This window comes from Chlorocebus sabaeus, chromosome 1 (genome assembly GCF_047675955.1).
Source record: "Chlorocebus sabaeus isolate Y175 chromosome 1, mChlSab1.0.hap1, whole genome shotgun sequence".
In the NCBI taxonomy this organism is placed as follows: Eukaryota; Metazoa; Chordata; class Mammalia; order Primates; family Cercopithecidae; genus Chlorocebus; species Chlorocebus sabaeus.
The window spans coordinates 17444980-17461865 of record NC_132904.1 but is presented as its reverse complement, the minus strand read 5'-3'; the positions used below and the strand labels follow the sequence as shown (position 1 = coordinate 17461865).

The 16886-nt window shown below is 41.5% G+C and overlaps 1 protein-coding gene and 1 pseudogene across 4 annotated transcripts in view; one reads left to right on the top strand and one right to left on the bottom strand.

Moving 5' to 3' along the window:
• Positions 1-16886, bottom strand: part of FNBP4 (formin binding protein 4) — a 53843-nt gene that overhangs the window by 1894 nt on the left and 35063 nt on the right. For all 4 annotated transcript variants that reach the window (XM_073016272.1, XM_037999324.2, XM_037999323.2 and 1 more), the window contains 7 exons: positions 16693-16797; positions 15194-15327; positions 14030-14217; positions 6948-7258; positions 6508-6652; positions 5443-5780; positions 1810-1967 (listed from right to left, as the gene is read on the bottom strand). In XM_073016272.1, the coding sequence (XP_072872373.1) occupies positions 1810-1967; positions 5443-5780; positions 6508-6652; positions 6948-7258; positions 14030-14217; positions 15194-15327; positions 16693-16797 (1379 nt within the window). The remainder of the gene's footprint in view (positions 1-1809; positions 1968-5442; positions 5781-6507; positions 6653-6947; positions 7259-14029; positions 14218-15193; positions 15328-16692; positions 16798-16886) is intronic.
• On the top strand, positions 10018-10109 carry LOC119624664 (small nucleolar RNA U13; annotated as a pseudogene).

Below are 16886 nucleotides of genomic sequence, written 5' to 3'. Positions count from 1 at the left end.
CAGGGTTTCACTATGTTGGCCAGGCTGGTCTCGAACTCCTGACCTCATGATCCACCCGCCTCAGCCTCCCAAAGTGCTGGGATTACAGGCGTAAGCCACTGTGCCCAGTCGGATCTAATATTTTTGAGTTTCTCTTTCAAGTAGTTTTATTTGTAAGGATTAAAATTCAAATTGTATCTTGCAGTTAACAGAATGGATGCATTAGATCCTTTAATAAAAAATAAGCCAGAACCTATCAGAGATGAATTTGAAATCTGGCATCAGTATTAGACAGCTATGTTCTAGTTTATACATTGACAACTGATGAACAGTGAGTTGCAGTCAAAGAATGCTGCCCATTTCAGAATGTATACATTTAAAACAAGGAAAATATGAAATAAAAAATTGTATTTGCTGTGTCTTAAGTCTTTAAAATTTCTAGAATTTTTGAGAAAGCCATCTTTCTGCCTCAGCCTCCCAAGCATCTAGGACTATAGGTGTGAGCCATAGTGCCCAGCCAACATGTGTGTTTTTTTTTTTTTTTTGCGATGGAGTCTTGCTGTGTTGTCCAGGCTGGAGTGCAAAACCACAGTCTTGGCTCACTGCAACCTCCGCCTCGTGGGTTCAAACAATTCTTCTGCCTCAATGATTACAAGCGTTCGCCACCAGGCCCAACTAATTTTTGTACTTTTAGTAAAGATAGGGTTTTACCATGTTGACCAGGCTGGTCTTGAATTCCTGATCTCATAATCTGCCTGCGTTGGCCTCCCAAACTGCTGGGATTACAGGCATGAGCCACCGCGCCCGGCCCAACATGTGCTTTCATCATAAAAAACATTTCTAACCTGAGTGTGGTGGCTCACTTATAATCTCAACACTCTGGGAGGCTGAGGCGCGATTACTTGAAGCCAGTTCTCCCTATCCTTTTATTCTAGTCAAGCAAGGTAGTGAAGGATTTTCTTACCTAAAAGAGGTTCATTAGTTCCTAGTGTGGTGTGCTCACTCATTAACTTCTATTCTAGAATAAGTGCAATTCAGAAGGCAGCTCTGTATTCTACCTTGCTTGACTGAAATATAGGGATAGGGGGAAAACTTTATTCTAATACTGTAAATTATTTGTAAAATAAGTTAATGTGTGTGTGTATAAAAGGGTCTAATTCTATAAATTATTTGTAAAATAAGTTTATATGTTGTGTGTGTGTGCATAAAAGGTTCCACTGGATCTAGATAGTAAATGATGTACTGAGTTGAGATAGGTCTTTCCCTAAGATCAACAATCAACTGGACAAAATACAACTCAGTTGTTTCTGATTTTGAAAAAAGGCTAGACCATAATTTCTATAAGGCATTAAACATGTTTATAAATAAGAAACATTTAGATAAATTTACAAGCTGTGATTTTAAGAATATGTCTATTCTAATGCATCTATAACAACCACAACCTACTCCATCTCATAGTAGGTCTCAACCTAGTCTAAAACCCCATCTCATCTGTGTTCCCTTTTCTTTTCTTTTTTTTTTTTTTTGAGACGGAGTCTTGCTCTGTCGCCCGGGCTGGAGTGCAGTGGCCGGATCTCAGCTCACTGCAAGCTCCGCCTCCCGGGTTTACGCCATTCTCCTGCCTCAGCCTCCCAAGTAGCGGGGACTACAGGCGCCCGCCACCTCGCCCGGCTAGTTTTTTTTTGTGTTTTTAGTAGAGACGGGGTTTCACTGTGTTAGCCAGGATGGTCTCGATCTCCTGACCTCGTGATCCGCCCGTCTCGGCCTCCCAAAGTGCTGGGATTACAGGCTTGAGCCACCGCGCCCGGCCTGTGTTCCCTTTTCTTTTACCTAACCAGCTGCTGCTGTTTCCACTCTTCAATTCGCTTCTGTGCAGTTGATTCTCGATCCTCTTCACTGGAACTAGAATTGTCCTCTTCATCTAACTCACGCTGGATACTCTGCCACTTTTTTACCAAAGATGGCATTTTGGTTTTACTCTTCTTTGCCTGTAACGAAGGTTAAAGGTCAAAAGGAATATAAAACATAAAATAAAGATAAGAGTCCTCTACAATGGAGGTCAGGATCTTTTTCCCAGTTCTAAAGAATATGCACACTTTAAAAAAGAAAGTAAATACCATTCCAAGTTCTTGCCATAAATTTCTTTTTTTTTTTTGAGATGGAGTCTGGCTCTGTCGCCCAGGCTGGAGTGCAGTGGCCGGATCTCAGCTCACTGCAAGCTCCGCCTCCCGGGTTTACGCCATTCTCCTGCCTCAGCCTCCGGAGTAGCTGGGACTACAGGCGCCCGCCACCTCGCCCGGCTAGTTTTTTGTACTTTTTAGTAGAGACGGGGTTTCACCGTGTTAGCCAGGATGGTCTCGATCTCCTGACCTCGTGATCCGCCCGTCTCGGCCTCCCAAAGTGCTGGGATTACAGGCTTGAGCCACCGCGCCCGGCATATTTCTTAAGAACTATAAATGAAAAGGCTTGGTTAAAAATCTGTAAAGCTGGCCGGGCGCGGTGGCTCAAGCCTGTAATCCCAGCACTGTGGGAGGCCGAGACGGGAGGATCACGAGGTCAGGAGATCGAGACCATCCTGGCTAACACGGTGAAACCCCGTCTCTACTAAAAATACAAAAAACTAGCCGGGTGAGGTGGCGGGCGCCTGTAGTCCCAGCTACTCCGGAGGCTGAGGCAGGAGAATGGCGTAAACCCGGGAGGCGGAGCTTGCAGTGAGCTGAGATCTGGCCACTGCACTCCAGCCTGGGCGACAGAGCGAGACTCCGTCTCAAAAAAAAAAAAAAAAAAAAAAAAAAAATCTGTAAAGCTGGGCCGGGCGCGGTGGCTCAAGCCTGTAATCCCAGCACTTTGGGAGGCCGAGACAGGCGGATCACGAGGTCAGGAGATCGAGACTATCCTGGCTAACATGGTGAAACCCCGTCTCTACTAAAAAATACAAAAAACTAGCCAGGCGAGGTGGCGGGCGCCTGTAGTCCCAGCTACTCGGGAGGTTGAGGCAGGAGAATGGCGTAAACCCGGGAGGCGGAGCTTGCAGTGAGCTGAGATCCGGCCACTGCACTCTAGCCTGGGCGACACAGCGAGACTCCGTCTCAAAAAAAAAAAAGAAACAAAAAAACTATAAAGCTTTGTAAATATGGTATTTTATAAAATCAGGTCATATAAATTTCCTTTAACCTCCCCATCCTATGCGATTCAAAATACTGCCTTTATCACGTCTCAGAATTACAGTGTTCCCATTTTCACATTTTAAATAGATGCAGTGTTCTTATCAAGTGATTAAAAAAAAAAAAAAGCTAAAAAATAAAGCTGGAAAGAGCAACAAAGCAAATTGCCATATTAGCCGGGGGCGGTGATGACGGACGTCTGTAGTCCCAGCTACTTGGGAGGCTGAGGCAGGAGAATCACTTGAACGTGGGAGTCAGTTTGCAGTGAGCCAAGATTGCACCATTGCACTGCAGCAGGGGCAACACAGCGAGACTCTGTCTCAAATAAATAAATAAATAAATATCCATAATTAAATATGAAAAAAAGCAAAGAGATTTAAAAAAATATCCGCCAGGCACAGTGGCTCACACCTGTAATCCCAGCACTTTGGGAGGCCGAGGCGGGCGGATGACGAGGTCAGGAGATCAAGACCATCCTGGCTAACACGGTGAAACCCCGTCTCTACTAAAAATACAAAAAATTAGCCGGGCGTGGTGGCAGGCGCCTGTAGTCCCTGCTACTCAGGAGGCTAAAGCAGGAGAATGGCGTGAACCCGGGAGGTGGAGCTTGCAGTGAGCCGAGATCGCGCCACTGCACTCCAGCCTCGGTGACAGAGCGAGACTGTCTCAAAAAAATCAATGAGGCCAGGCATGGTGGGTCACACCTGCAATCTCAGCACTTTGGGAGGCCAAGGTGAGTGGATCACTTGAGGCCAGGAGTTCAAGACCAGCCTGGCCAACATGACAAAAACTCATCTCTACTAAAAATATAAAAAATACAAAAATGAGCCTGGCATGGTGGTACACATGCCTGTAGTCCCAGCTACTCAGGAGGCTGAGGCATGAGAACTGCTTGAACTGGGAGGTAGAGGTTACAGTGAGCAGAGAGCATGCCACTGCATGCCAACCTGGGTGACAGAGACTCTGTCTCCTTTCCCCCCGCCAAAAAAATCAATGATGCAGTTAGTTCTAAGAGAAGGTATAATGGTATAATTTTTTTCTTCTTTTCGCTTATCTTCGTTGTCTAAATTGTCTATAATAAACATGCATTCTCCCCTGCTTTTGAGACTCTGTCTCTTTGTAAATGTGGTATTTTATAAAATCAGGTCATATAAATTTCCTTTAACCTCCCTACCCTATGCAATTCAAAATACTGCCTTTATCTTGTCTCCTCAGAATTACAGTGTTCCCGTTTTCAAATTTTAAATAGATGCAGCGTTCCTATCAAATGATTAAAAAAAAAAAAAGGTAAAAAATAAAGCTGGAAAGACCAACAAAACAAATTGCCATATTAGCTGGGGGTGATGGCAGGTGTCTCCGACTCAAAAAAAAAAAAGGAAAAAAAAAAATTTATCATAGATGCATTTTTCCCTTATCTACTCCCAAGCCACCCCCTGCCAGAAAAAGGTTCTACAAAAGCAGAGGGTTGTTTTTTTTTTTTTTGGTCTGTTTGATTTACTGCTAAATCCCAAGCCCCTAGGGAGAGTATCTGACAAATATATTAGACATTGATAAGACCAATTTTTATCTTTTTTTTTTTTTTAAGACAAAGTTTCACTCTTGTCGCCCAGGCTGGAATGCAGTGGTGTGATCTCAGCTCACTGCAACCTCAGTCTCCCACGTTCAAGTGACTCTCCTGCCTCAGCCTCTTTAATAGTTTATCCTTATGCTTTTTAAGAGAAGCAGTTGTATGTCTGAAGACCTGTCTGGGTGATGCTTGCTCAACAAGTAGGAGCTGACGTGACTGAGTACTGTACTCATGTGAGGACTGGGTATGGGGGCCCAAGCTGATTCTCCTCCCAGCACTTGAGACAAACAGATTTTTTGAATAAGGTCCCCTCATTGAGAAAATAAGATGGACATTTCAATTTCTTTTCTTTTCTTTTTTTTTTTTTTTTGAGACGGAGTCTTGCTGTCACCCAGGCTGGAGTGCAGTGCCATGACCCAACTCACTGCAACCTCTGCCTCCTGGGTTCAAGCGATTCTCCTGCCTCAGCCTCCCGAGTAGCTGGGATTACAGGCATCCGCCACCAGGCCCGGCTAACTTTTGTATTTTTAGTAAAGACGGGGTTTCACCATGTTGGGTAGGCTGGTCTCGAACTCCTGACTTCAAGTGATCTGCCCACCTTGGCCTCCCAAAGTGCTGGGATTACAGGCGTGAGCTACGGTGCCAGTCTGAAATGGTTAATTTTATGTTATGTGAATATAACCTCAATAGAATTTTTAAAAATAAATTTTTAAAAAGGGCAATTTATTATACCTTGTCTTTCTTTCCTTTTTTTGTCTTTTCAGGTGGTGGCATTTTGGGAGCTGGTGGTGGTGGTGGAGGAGGAGGAGGAGGAGGTGGTGGTTCTATAATGGCAGTGGTAGGCACAGCACCTCGGGCCTGAACTGGTTGCAATGAAGGAGCAGTCACTCCAATTGGGACGGAACATTCTGCATAACTCATAATTGCAGGTGCTGCCGCTAGTCCAAGGTAATTTGACTGCAGGCTCATTCCTCTGGCCTGATGACCCATTCCTGCTGCTGGATGGCTAACTGGTATTGTCTGATGTCCAATTCCTGTTGCCTGGTTTCCAATCCCTGCTGCCTGGTGACCTAACACAGAAAACATAAAATTATACTATAAAAAGGACATCATGACAAGAACAGATGCAATGAAAAGAAAAGTGGGGATTAGATCACATAGAAAATGATTCCAGTATATTTTTTTCTAAAATACATAGCCATATTTGCTAGTAGCAAAACATATTAATTTTGAATACCTTGGCATTAAACTACCTAAACATCAAAATCACCAATGTACATAAATATACAAAAGACAATCTGAAAGGATATGTGCTGAACGCTTTTTGTGTTTTTGAGACAGAGTTTTGCTCTGTTGCCCAGACTAGATGAAGTACAGCAGTGTGATCACAGCTCACTGCAGCCTCAACCTCCAGGGCTCAAGTGATCCTCCCACCTCAGTCTCCTGAGTAGCTGGGACTATAGGCGCGGACTATCACGCCTGGCTAATTTTTGTCTTTTTTGTAGACAGGCTTTTGCCATGTTGCCCAGGCTGGTCTCCAACTCCTGAGCTCAAGCAATCCACCATTCCCCCTGAAGTGCTGGGAATATAGGTGTAAGCCACTGTGCACCACCAGCTAAACTGTTAAAAAGTGTGTGGTTGTTGTTGTTGTTGTTGTTTTTTAAGTAAGTAAATAAATGCATACTGACAGTCTTTGCAATGAAGAGTCTTTAACATTTCTTTAGTTTTTATGGCATCTAATGCTGAAAAGAAAAGAAACAATACATTGAGGAAAAACCATGCTCCAATCACAATTACCTGTAGCTATAGCTGACTGGCTATACAGAACTGGAGAACTGCCAATGGTAGCTGACCTCTGAACCACTGCAGTACTAATTTCTGTAGCTTTCCTCTTTATTCCTTTAGTGGAAGAAGAACTAGAGATGGTGGAATCAACTGAACTCTGAAACACAAACATTTGTAATCAGTGGCTGAAGGTCATGGTTAAGCATAGCCTGCTCCCACCTCCTTTTCTGAGACAGGCTCTCATTCTGTTGCACGAGCTGCAGAGGTGAGATCGTGACTCACTGCAGCCTCCTGAGCTTAAGCAATCCTCCTGCCTCGAACTCCCAAAGTGCTAGGATTATAGGCCTGAGCTACTGTGCCCGGCCTTTAAACATATGCTTCTAAAATAAAACATGGTGTCAATCATGCTGCAGTCCTCAAAATCATTCAGAATGCCAAAGGGCATTACTTACCTGGCTAGTTACAACTGTGGTTTGTGCTGAAGGTTTCAAAGGGGTATCCTCCTCTGTTCCTGGGGCAGGGGGCTCCTCACTTCCCTCATCCTCCATCTCTACCTCCTGGATCTCACCATCTTCCACAGGAGGAGGTGGTGGAGGAGGGGGTGGAGGTGATTCTGGAGGTGGAGGTGGGGGTGGTGGCATTTCCAAGGGTAATGGAGGTTGAAGCACAGGAACATTTGACTGAAGGAGGGTCCAGAATGGAGTAAGTGGCATGAGTGAAGAAGAAGAAACTTGACCAGAAAAGGATTCTTTGCAAAGAGAACCTATGAAAATAGGTTAAGAGTCAGGGAAAAAGCAACACAAAAACTCCCTGGCTTATATTCATAGAAATGTTCAACTGGTCAGTAAGACAAACATTTGTAGGAACCTAGCGCAGTGTACAAAACAGTACAGAATCTGGTGTCAAACAGCAGGGAGTGGCTCCTTCCTTGAAAAAAATTTGGCCCACAGGCATCTATTCTATACTGACGTCGCTAAAATATTCAACAACTCAGTTCAAAAATGACTTCCATGGAAAGATAAATTTATGAACTTCATAGCACCTTCCCCATCTGTGTTATACTTGTCCTTTGGGTCCATATTTGTGGATGAGTAGAAGAAGAATATTACATCAACTCAACGAGAAATGCAGTCATCTGAATCTGTAGTTTGAAGTTTTTTATTTCAAACACTCAAAAGCTTCAACATACACAAATAAAAGTAATAGTCTGGAGTCTATTTCAAAAGTGAAGGAGTGAGTGAATAATGTGCACCTGCAATAATTATTCCACATACTTTATTTTTTAGTGAGCTAGACAAAGTGAGTGAAGACGACCCAGAATATTCATTCAAAATACTTAGGAAAATTCCACCCATTGTGTTTAATTTGGGTTACTGAATTTTAAAAATCCCTTTGCAAGGTGCTACTGTCAACTATATCATTCCTTCACACCTTTGCATATATTACATTCATTTGTGAAATCACAGAGACACAAGTTAGGGACGGCAATTTTTACTTTTGTGATGATAAAAGAGAAATTTAGGAAGATAAATCTTCAAAGTATATAACTCAGATTTTTTAAAACTGCAGAGGTTTTGAAATTGCTGTTGCTGAAGTCTACATTACGAAATTCCAGCTGAAAAGTTGCAGGATCAGCTTTCCTCAAACTTTGTAAAAGCCATCATTGATTACTGTCTTTTCTCTGCTGGGAAAACCTTTAAAGATTAGAAAAAATAGGATATACTTACTTGTAGCCTTCCCCAGCCCTCTTTATCGTCAATAGGGAAGTTTCACAATATATGGGACTATTAGATATATATCCCAGGAATGTTGAAGGGGATTTTCTCCCTAAAATCATAGAATTTAGGAGTAGAAGAGACATGAGAAATCATCTATTTCAACCTCCTCAGTTAAAGGTAATGAAACCCAGGCAGGAACTAACTTGCCCAAGATCATATCAATGTTAGTGGCCAGACCAGAGCTAGAACTCAAGTCTGATTCCTCATCTGATACTTCCTGCTTTACTAAGATGTCCTGGTGAAATACCAGGAATCCAAGAGCTTTAGACATCTCAGTCAAAAAAAAAATCTCACTTCACCTGGAGTAGATACCCAGAAGAAGTCACCTGTTAAATTTCATGGTCAAAGTGGTAGATTAAATAAGGCTCAATTATGAAAGACTCTAGGGCAAGAAGGCCATTTACACTGCTTTGCTCAAAATACACACTGGCACTCAACAAGGTAAAACAAAGCAAGCAACCATTTGGGTCTTGCTGTGTTGCCCAGGCTGGAGTATAGGTGGTGTGATCATAGCTCATTCTAACCTCAAACGCTTGCTTAAAGTGATCTTCCTACCTCAGCCTCCTGAATTGCTAGGACTACAGGTGTGCATCACCACACCTGGCTAATTGTTAATTTTTTTTAAGAGACAGTCTCACTGTGTTGCCCAAGCTGGTCACAAATAGAGTAGTTTTACTTTTTACGGAACAGACAGACAATACATTGTGTAAAAGACTTTAACAACATCATTCCCATGTCTCCTTAATTATTTTAAGACTGCTGCTTACTGCTACTTTTGGAAAAGGACATTGAAAAACATTCACCAGGAACATTAAGGCAGTTTTCTGGCTAAATGACCTCAAATGACTCATTAAACTTTTGTATTTGGCCATATTTAATACTAATTTATGCACTAACTTTTAGACAAAGTCAAGTATGGCCAAGCAGTCTACCTTATATAATAGTACACAAGAACTACATCGGAACTAAGTTAATAAATGTTGAGGATTAATGTAATTATTAAGGATTAAACTTCCTTGTATTAAACTAATCACAACATATAGTAGGTAAATATAAGTTAAGATTTTCTCTATTTTCTTTCTTTTTTTTTTTTAAAGGCTAGTCAAATGAAGCAGTGGCAATGGAGAAGAAACAAAGTCTGTAACGTTGTGATCAATTAGTTGCAAACACCACTGCACTCGGACCAGTGAGATTTTCAAATATTGGTGGATGTCTCATCTAGAAGCATAATGCAATACCAACGTGTTTACAATGGTGACATACTGCTATGCAGAGGAACTCAAGGAAACACAGAGTCAGTTCAAGGTTAATAATGTGGTTTATGACCTCCAACAAAGCTAATTAGAATTAACTAAACTCTGTGTAAATATGAGATTAAACTAGACTTGATAAATTTAGCCACAAACAAGGAGCATTTTTAGAATACGTGAAACCAATGCTTTTTTTCCTTTTTTTTTTTTATGACAGAGTCTCACTCTGTGGCCCACGCCGGAGTGCAGTGGCGCAATCTTGGCTCACCGCAACCTCCACCTCCCAGGTTCAAGCAATTCTCCTACTTCAGCCTCCCGAGTAGCTGGGATTACAGGCCCATACCATCACACTCGACTAATTTTTGTATTTTTAGTAAGAGAGGGGGTTTCTCCATGTTGGCCAGGCTGGTCTCAAACTCCTGACCTCAAGTGATCCGTGTGCCCTGGCCTCCCAAAGTTCTGGGATTACAGATGTGAGCCAGCGCACCTGGCCTCTGCTTCTGTGTTTCATAAGCACTTCAAATTCTCATGTACAATGTGTCTCCCTCAAACTTTGTTATGAGGTCTGCACATTACCCATCTCACATGAAAATAAATAATAAAAATACTTGAATCTCCAAACTAAGTTTATTCAAAACATAAAAGCTGTGTCATAGTAATGACAATTATCTCCTTTACCTTAGGAAGACCATCAGAAAATTCTAGTTTGAATACACATGGAAGTCGTATTACAATGATGCTTCTCCTTGCTTTTAAATTTAACCTAGTTGGTATTTTTGCTGTTTAAGAGAATATTTAAGTCTGAAGCCCAAGCAGAGGTTAAAATGGTATACACAGCTTTTTTTTTTTTTTTTTTGAGACGGATTCTTACTCTTGTTGCCCAGGTTGGAGTGCAATGGTGCGATATTGGCCCACCACAACCTCCATAGCCTGGGTTCAAGCGATTCTCCTGCCTCTGCCTCCCGAGTAGCTAGGATTACAGGCATGCCACCACACCCAGCTAATTTTGTATTTTTAGTAGAGACAGGGTTTCTACATGTTGGTCAGGCTGGTCTTGAACTCCTGACCTCAGGTGATCCTCCTGCCTCAGCCTCCCAAAATGCTGGGATTACAAGCATGAGCCACCATGCTCGGCCTAAGCAGCTTTTATTACATGCTAAAAGATTTAAAAGCTACAAGCTTAAAACTGAATATGTTATGAGCATACAAATTCTTCATTTTTTTTTTTTTTTAAGATAGAGTCTCACTCTGTTGCCCAGGCTGGAGTGCAGAGGTACAATCTGAGTTCACTGTAATCTCTGCCTCCTGGGTTCAAGTGATTCTCCTGCATCAGCCTCCCAAGTAGCTGGGATTACAGGCACCCGCCACCACACCTGGCTAATTTTTGTATTTTTAGTAGAGACGGGGGTCACCGTGTTGGCTGGTCTCAAACTCCTGACCTCAAGTGATCCGTGCACATTGGCCTCCCAAAGTGCTGGCATTACAGCCGTGAGCCACTGTGTCTGGCCAAAATTAATTTTTTAAAGCTCCCATTTTTCCTTTTTCTTTTGGAGACAGGATCTCACTTTGTTGTTCAAGCTAGAGTGCAATGGTGTGAATATAGCTCACTGCAGCTTCAACCTACCAGGCTCAAGTGATCCTTCCCACCTCAGCCTTCCAAGTAGCTAGGACCACATACTTGTGCCACCAAGCTAGGCTAATATTTTGCAAAGATGGGGTCTTGCCATGTTGCCCAGGGTGGTTTTGAATTCCTGAGCTCAAGTGATCCTCCTGCCTCAAACTCTCAAAGTGCTGGAATTACAGGCATGAGTCACTGCACCTAAGAATCTTGTTTCTCTAGGCGTTTTTTTTCTTTTTAGGTAAGAGTTGTGCTCTGTCACCCAGGCTGGAATGCAATGGCATGATCTTGGCTCACTGCAACCTTCGCCTCACAGGTTCAAGTGATTCTCGTGCCTCAGCCTCCCGAGTAGCTGGGATTACAGGCGCCTGCCACCACGCCCAGCTAATTTTTGTACTTTTAGTAGAGACAGGGTCTCACCATGTTGCCCAGGCTGGTCTTCAACTCCTGACCTCAGGTGATCCACCTGCCTGAGCCTCCCAAAGTACTGGGATTACAGGCATGAGCCACTGCACCCGGCTTAGGCATCTTTATTTCTATGTATAGAAAGCCTTCCTTAATTTTCTCCCAAACAGAAATTATTGTTTAGTATTTTGAATGAAGAGCTCAGTTTAGCAATTTAAAGCAAGAAATTATACAAATTGTTCCATAGAGATTAAAAAGAAAAAGCAGCTAAACTTCACCTAAGTGACATAAGCCCAATATAATAGATATGTTGGATATCTTGAACTCAGCTCATCTTTAGAACCCACTCCATCTTTAAAATCATAATGTTAAAGTCAAACACTGAAACAATAAATAATGATTAAAAATGACTTAGAAAAATAAATAGAATGTTGAAACTTCCGTGGCTTCTCACAGTTAATTTTGCACTCCTTCCCCGACTTTATTTTTGAGACAGGGTCTTGCTCTCTGTCGCTCAGGCTGGAGTGCAGTGGTTCAATTATGGCTCACTACAGCCTCTAAATCCTGGGCTTGAGCAATCTTCCCACCTCAACCTCCCAAATAGCTGGCACTACAGGCGTGGGCCACTAACTATGCCTGGCTAACTTTTAAACAATTTTCTAAAGAGACAGGGCATTGCTGTGTTTTGTTTTTTCTCTTCTTTAAAAGACAGCTGGTTTTAACCACCACTGAGTTGATTAAGAGCTCTCTTTATTAGGCTTAGAACTGTTGATTATTGCTCTTAAATCTCACAGACCTTAGTGTAAGATTTGGATTTTACTTAGATCAAGTTTATCCTGCAATTCTAGGGGTTCTCAATAAAGAGAGGCTGAAGAATATAATCTGTTTTACCAGTGGCTTTTTCCTACACTACAACTAGTTCTGTTTTAATTAAATAGGAATGGCTCAAGAGCTTCCTTTTACCAGACAGCATCAACTATGTGTGTCATAAAAGGAGAAAACAGCTTAATACTAATCTCAAGTGTTCACAGAACACTCAGAATTGGTAACAGTGGCATTTTCAACTGTGGAACACAGAAGGGACATTGACAGTGGTCAGGAGTGGAGCCACCTATCCAGAACCATGATCAAGCCTCTTCAGTTCATTAACTACTAAAAAGCAAACGAAAAGAACCAATATATTATTAGACATGTCTATCACTGCTACCAAAAGAGAGGAAAAATATTCAAAAGAAAATCTCTTCATGTAAAAGAGAAGTAAAATGCCCCGTAAGTTGAAAAAATGCACTTCTAAAACGTGAAGTAGAATAAAATCGGCCTTCTGCTATGTTCTAAAATTATCACTGCAGTTGTACGTGACCTGCTGACGATTCCTAGGCTATTTAAGAAGTTAACAACATCATCTGGCACACAACCAGTTTCATTTGGTACATTACTAGTGCTTTTCTACTATGATCAGGGAGCCAGTAGAGTACAAGCATCAACTTGGATAAGTATCAGACAAAATAATTCAGCTCCTAACTCTGTTATTGACAAATTTCACTTTTCCAAATTTTCAAAGATCTACTACTTTAGAAACGACTCATAGACTCTTGCCTTCATATGCCATCAGTTTAACAAATAGCTACCAATTCTTAAGATTAAAAGGTAGAAGTTTCTTTATACATTGGAAAATTTTTAAAAACTAAAAACAAAAAAGGTAAAGGTTAATTGAAGTCTTGAGTATGCTTCATTATTCACTTATATTTGTCATTCCAGGAAGAGATTGAAAGGGGGAAAAATTGCTTCTTTAATAATGTGGCAGTCAAGTTGAGGCTCTTCTGAAGAGCTATCAGATCCTTAAAGGAACTGAGGAGCATGAAAGCCTATCCTTTAAAAAATTAAATTCTTCTAAGAGTACCTTAAAAATGGAATGATCCATCCTATTGCCAATTGTTTTAGACCAGAGAAGATTGCTTGTGATTTTTAATGATCAACTATTTTGCTTCTCTGAAACAAGCACTAATGGCATTTCTTCATATCATTTTGATTTGTACCAACCACCCTTTGTGTAAGATTAGCGGAGGTGAGAAATGAGGTTGCAATATGAACAGACTAAGTGTTGTATAGAAATGTAGAACAAATCTCAGCATGCCACATATATTGATAGTTTATCTAGTTCTTTAGCACTAATTAGCATTCCTATTTTTGGAGACCCACAGTTTAGTCAGTGGCCTGATAGAATGGTTATAAAACAATCTTTTAAAATCAAAATCTATTGGCTTCTCTTTTCATTTTGGGGCATAGTTTTATACATGATAACAATAGTATGTCGATTTCCAACCATAATAACTCATGCATTCCTTGTTTTAGTTCACATCACTATTCTCAATCAGAAGCTTATATTATTATGACATAAAATCTGTTCTTTTAATGATGTAAATTAGTAAGATTTTTCTTCTGAAGTCATTTCTGTGCAATTAGTACAAGGTAAATTGTCCCACCTGTGGAAGTTTCAGAGGATTCTGTAGAATTTGAATCAGTGCCAGTTTTGTCTTTCAAGGTCTGTTTGGCAAGAGTCTCATCTCTACTTTCTTGTGCTTGGCTTTCTTCTTCTTCCTCTTCACCATCTGGAAACTCCCACTGAGACTCGCCCGACTGTTCGTTTACATAGAAATACCGTCTATGATCCCTAAATTACAAGAAAGAAAACACATGTTTTAAAACCCATTCTCCTACAAAGACACTTCCATTTGGTCCTGTCCCAGGACAGCAGTCTGCTCTCACAGGGACGAACCTCTTAATGGACTGCTATTCACAAAGGCAACAAAGAGCTTTGACAACTGAGAATGGAGAACCAAGGATAATTCAAAGCTATTTGCACTGCCAGCAACTCTGTGAATACAGCCCTGAACCCTCTCACTCCAACAGATGAGACTTAGAAAACATTTTTCTCTTTTTTTGTTATTTGCCAATGCATAACAGGGTTTCAAGTTTCATTAATGAAGGGACTCAATCGCCTAGAACACTAATTTCCCTTCCAAAGAAGAGAACAACGAAGTTTGTGAAAGGTGACTCTTCCCCTCTTGGACCGTGGAATTCACATTTCATATTCTTGATATCAAACACAGTGAAAGCTAAAGAGAGGGAGAGGATCTGGGAGCTGAAAAATAAAAGAGCAAAGATTTCAAATAACGAAAAAAAAAATCAAGAAAAGCCAAATATATAAAGAAATGTTTTCATCTGACCTGCTGGCAGAGGATAGTAATCTTGTTCTTCATTCACATCTTCAGCCACGAAGTTTTCCTTAACTTCACCGAGGTTAATCAGGAGTAGTTGCTTCCAGAGGTCCTGTAAAGCGCACAGAGCTCTCGCATGCGCTTAACCCCCAAGCCCGCCCTACTCCGTGCAACACTCTGGAGAGTAAAAACCAGCTTTGTCCATATCTTGGGAAAAAATCCGTTACATGGTACACTTTAAACACTGCTTTTGTTTCTCCAATGTGTGGCTGGCCAAACTTTGTGCTTGCGGTGCTTTGCCTGCCCAGCACCGCTAACTGCAGCTGCTCTCAGTCTCCAGACAGGCTGTCATGTCGTCAGATGGTGGTGATCACAAATCATGTCTGAGATGTCAAAGGTGAAAGGTGAAAAGGGGAGAAGAGTGCGTACCTGTCCCAGTGGCAGGACCAGCCTTTAGGAGTGGCGTTTATTTCATACTGTTTTAGTTGTTCTGCTGCATCCTGAAGTTTTCGTTTAAGGTAGTTTCCATTAAGAGCCCCTTCCCGCCAGTCTGCAATTCGAGTCTAGAATAAACAGAAAAATAAGTTAAAGACTTATTACTGTATGTCAGGAGACACAGGCAAAGGGGATATAAGCCTTCTGCTCCAAGACTATATCCCTATGCTCTAGCAGGAGAGTAGACCGGAGAGGAAAATAAACCGCATCTTCATCTCATAAAATAATCTTAAGGCCGGGCGCAGTGGCTCATGCCTGTAATCCCAGCACTTTGGGAGGCCAAAGCAGGTGGATCACCTGAAGTCAGGAGTTCAAGAACAGCCTGGCCAACATGGTGAGACCCTGTCTCTACTAAAAATACCAAAATTAACTGGGCGTGGTGGCAGGCGCCTGTAACCCCAGCTACACAGGAGGCTGAGGCAGGAGAATCACTGGAACCTGGGAGGCGGAGGTTGCGATGAGCCAAGATTCAAGATTGTGCCATTGCACTCCAGTCTGGGTGACAAGAGCGAAACTCCATCTCAAAAAAAAAAAAAAAAAAATCTTAAGTACACGACAGAGTTCTGAAAAATGAAATTGGGCTCTAGGATATTTTTTACACCACCAACTCTCCAGTATGTGTGAAAATGAGTAGTAGTTTTGTCTTCCCCTTTGGATTTATTAAGATTGGTTTCCCCAGTAGTTTTACTTTTTTTGGGAAGATAGTTCACTTATTCCAGTACTGTTAGTAATCAGTTAAGGGTTCAGTTTTTTTTTTTTTTTTTCTTTTGAGATGGACTCAGATTCTGGCTCTGTCACCCAGGCTAGAGTACAGTGGAGCGATCTCTGCTCGTAACCTCCACCTCCTGGGTTCAAGCCCTTCTCCTGCCTCAGCCTTCCGAGTAGCTGGGATTACAGGCATGTGCCACCAAGCCCGGCTGATTTTGTATTTTTAGTAGAGGTGGAGTTTCACCATGTTGGTCAGGTTGATCTCGAACTCCTGCCCTAGGTGATCCACCTGCCTCGGCCTCCCAAAAAGTGCTGGGATTACAGGTATGAGCCACCATGCCTGGCCAAGGGAAGGGTTCAGTTCTTAAGGAAATTAGTCAGCTTCCTACAGGAGCTCCTTACCTAATCCTGCCCTGCCATTTTGTAAAGTATGTAAGTTATAAATAGGATTCAACTTTTCTTTTTAAACAGACTTATAATGCTTTAACATTACAAAGTACCTTCAACATTACATGGCCTCATCTGACCATCAGAATTTAATTTTAATTTGTGAGAAAAAAAATCTATTTACTGTGCTTTGGTTAATACAGTTTTATTTCTTGGATTGTTGGCTCAAATATGCTTCAAGGCTAAAAATTTAAATTTAGGCTTAAAATGTAAGCAAGACAGAGTTGTAACACATACAGCATTTCATTCACTTACTGTTTACGCCAAAAAAAACTTACCTCAGTCTGTAAGAGCAGCACATGAAAGTTGGAGATGGATTGTCTATTAATGCCTAGAAATTCAAATTTACTTGTCAGGGTATTTGCCAGTTCTCCAATCTGAAACTACAATGCAGAAAAGAAGAAAAGTAAAACTAGAATCTGTAACATTTTCTGTATTATGTACAATCCTTCATTTATTCTTATAGACATCA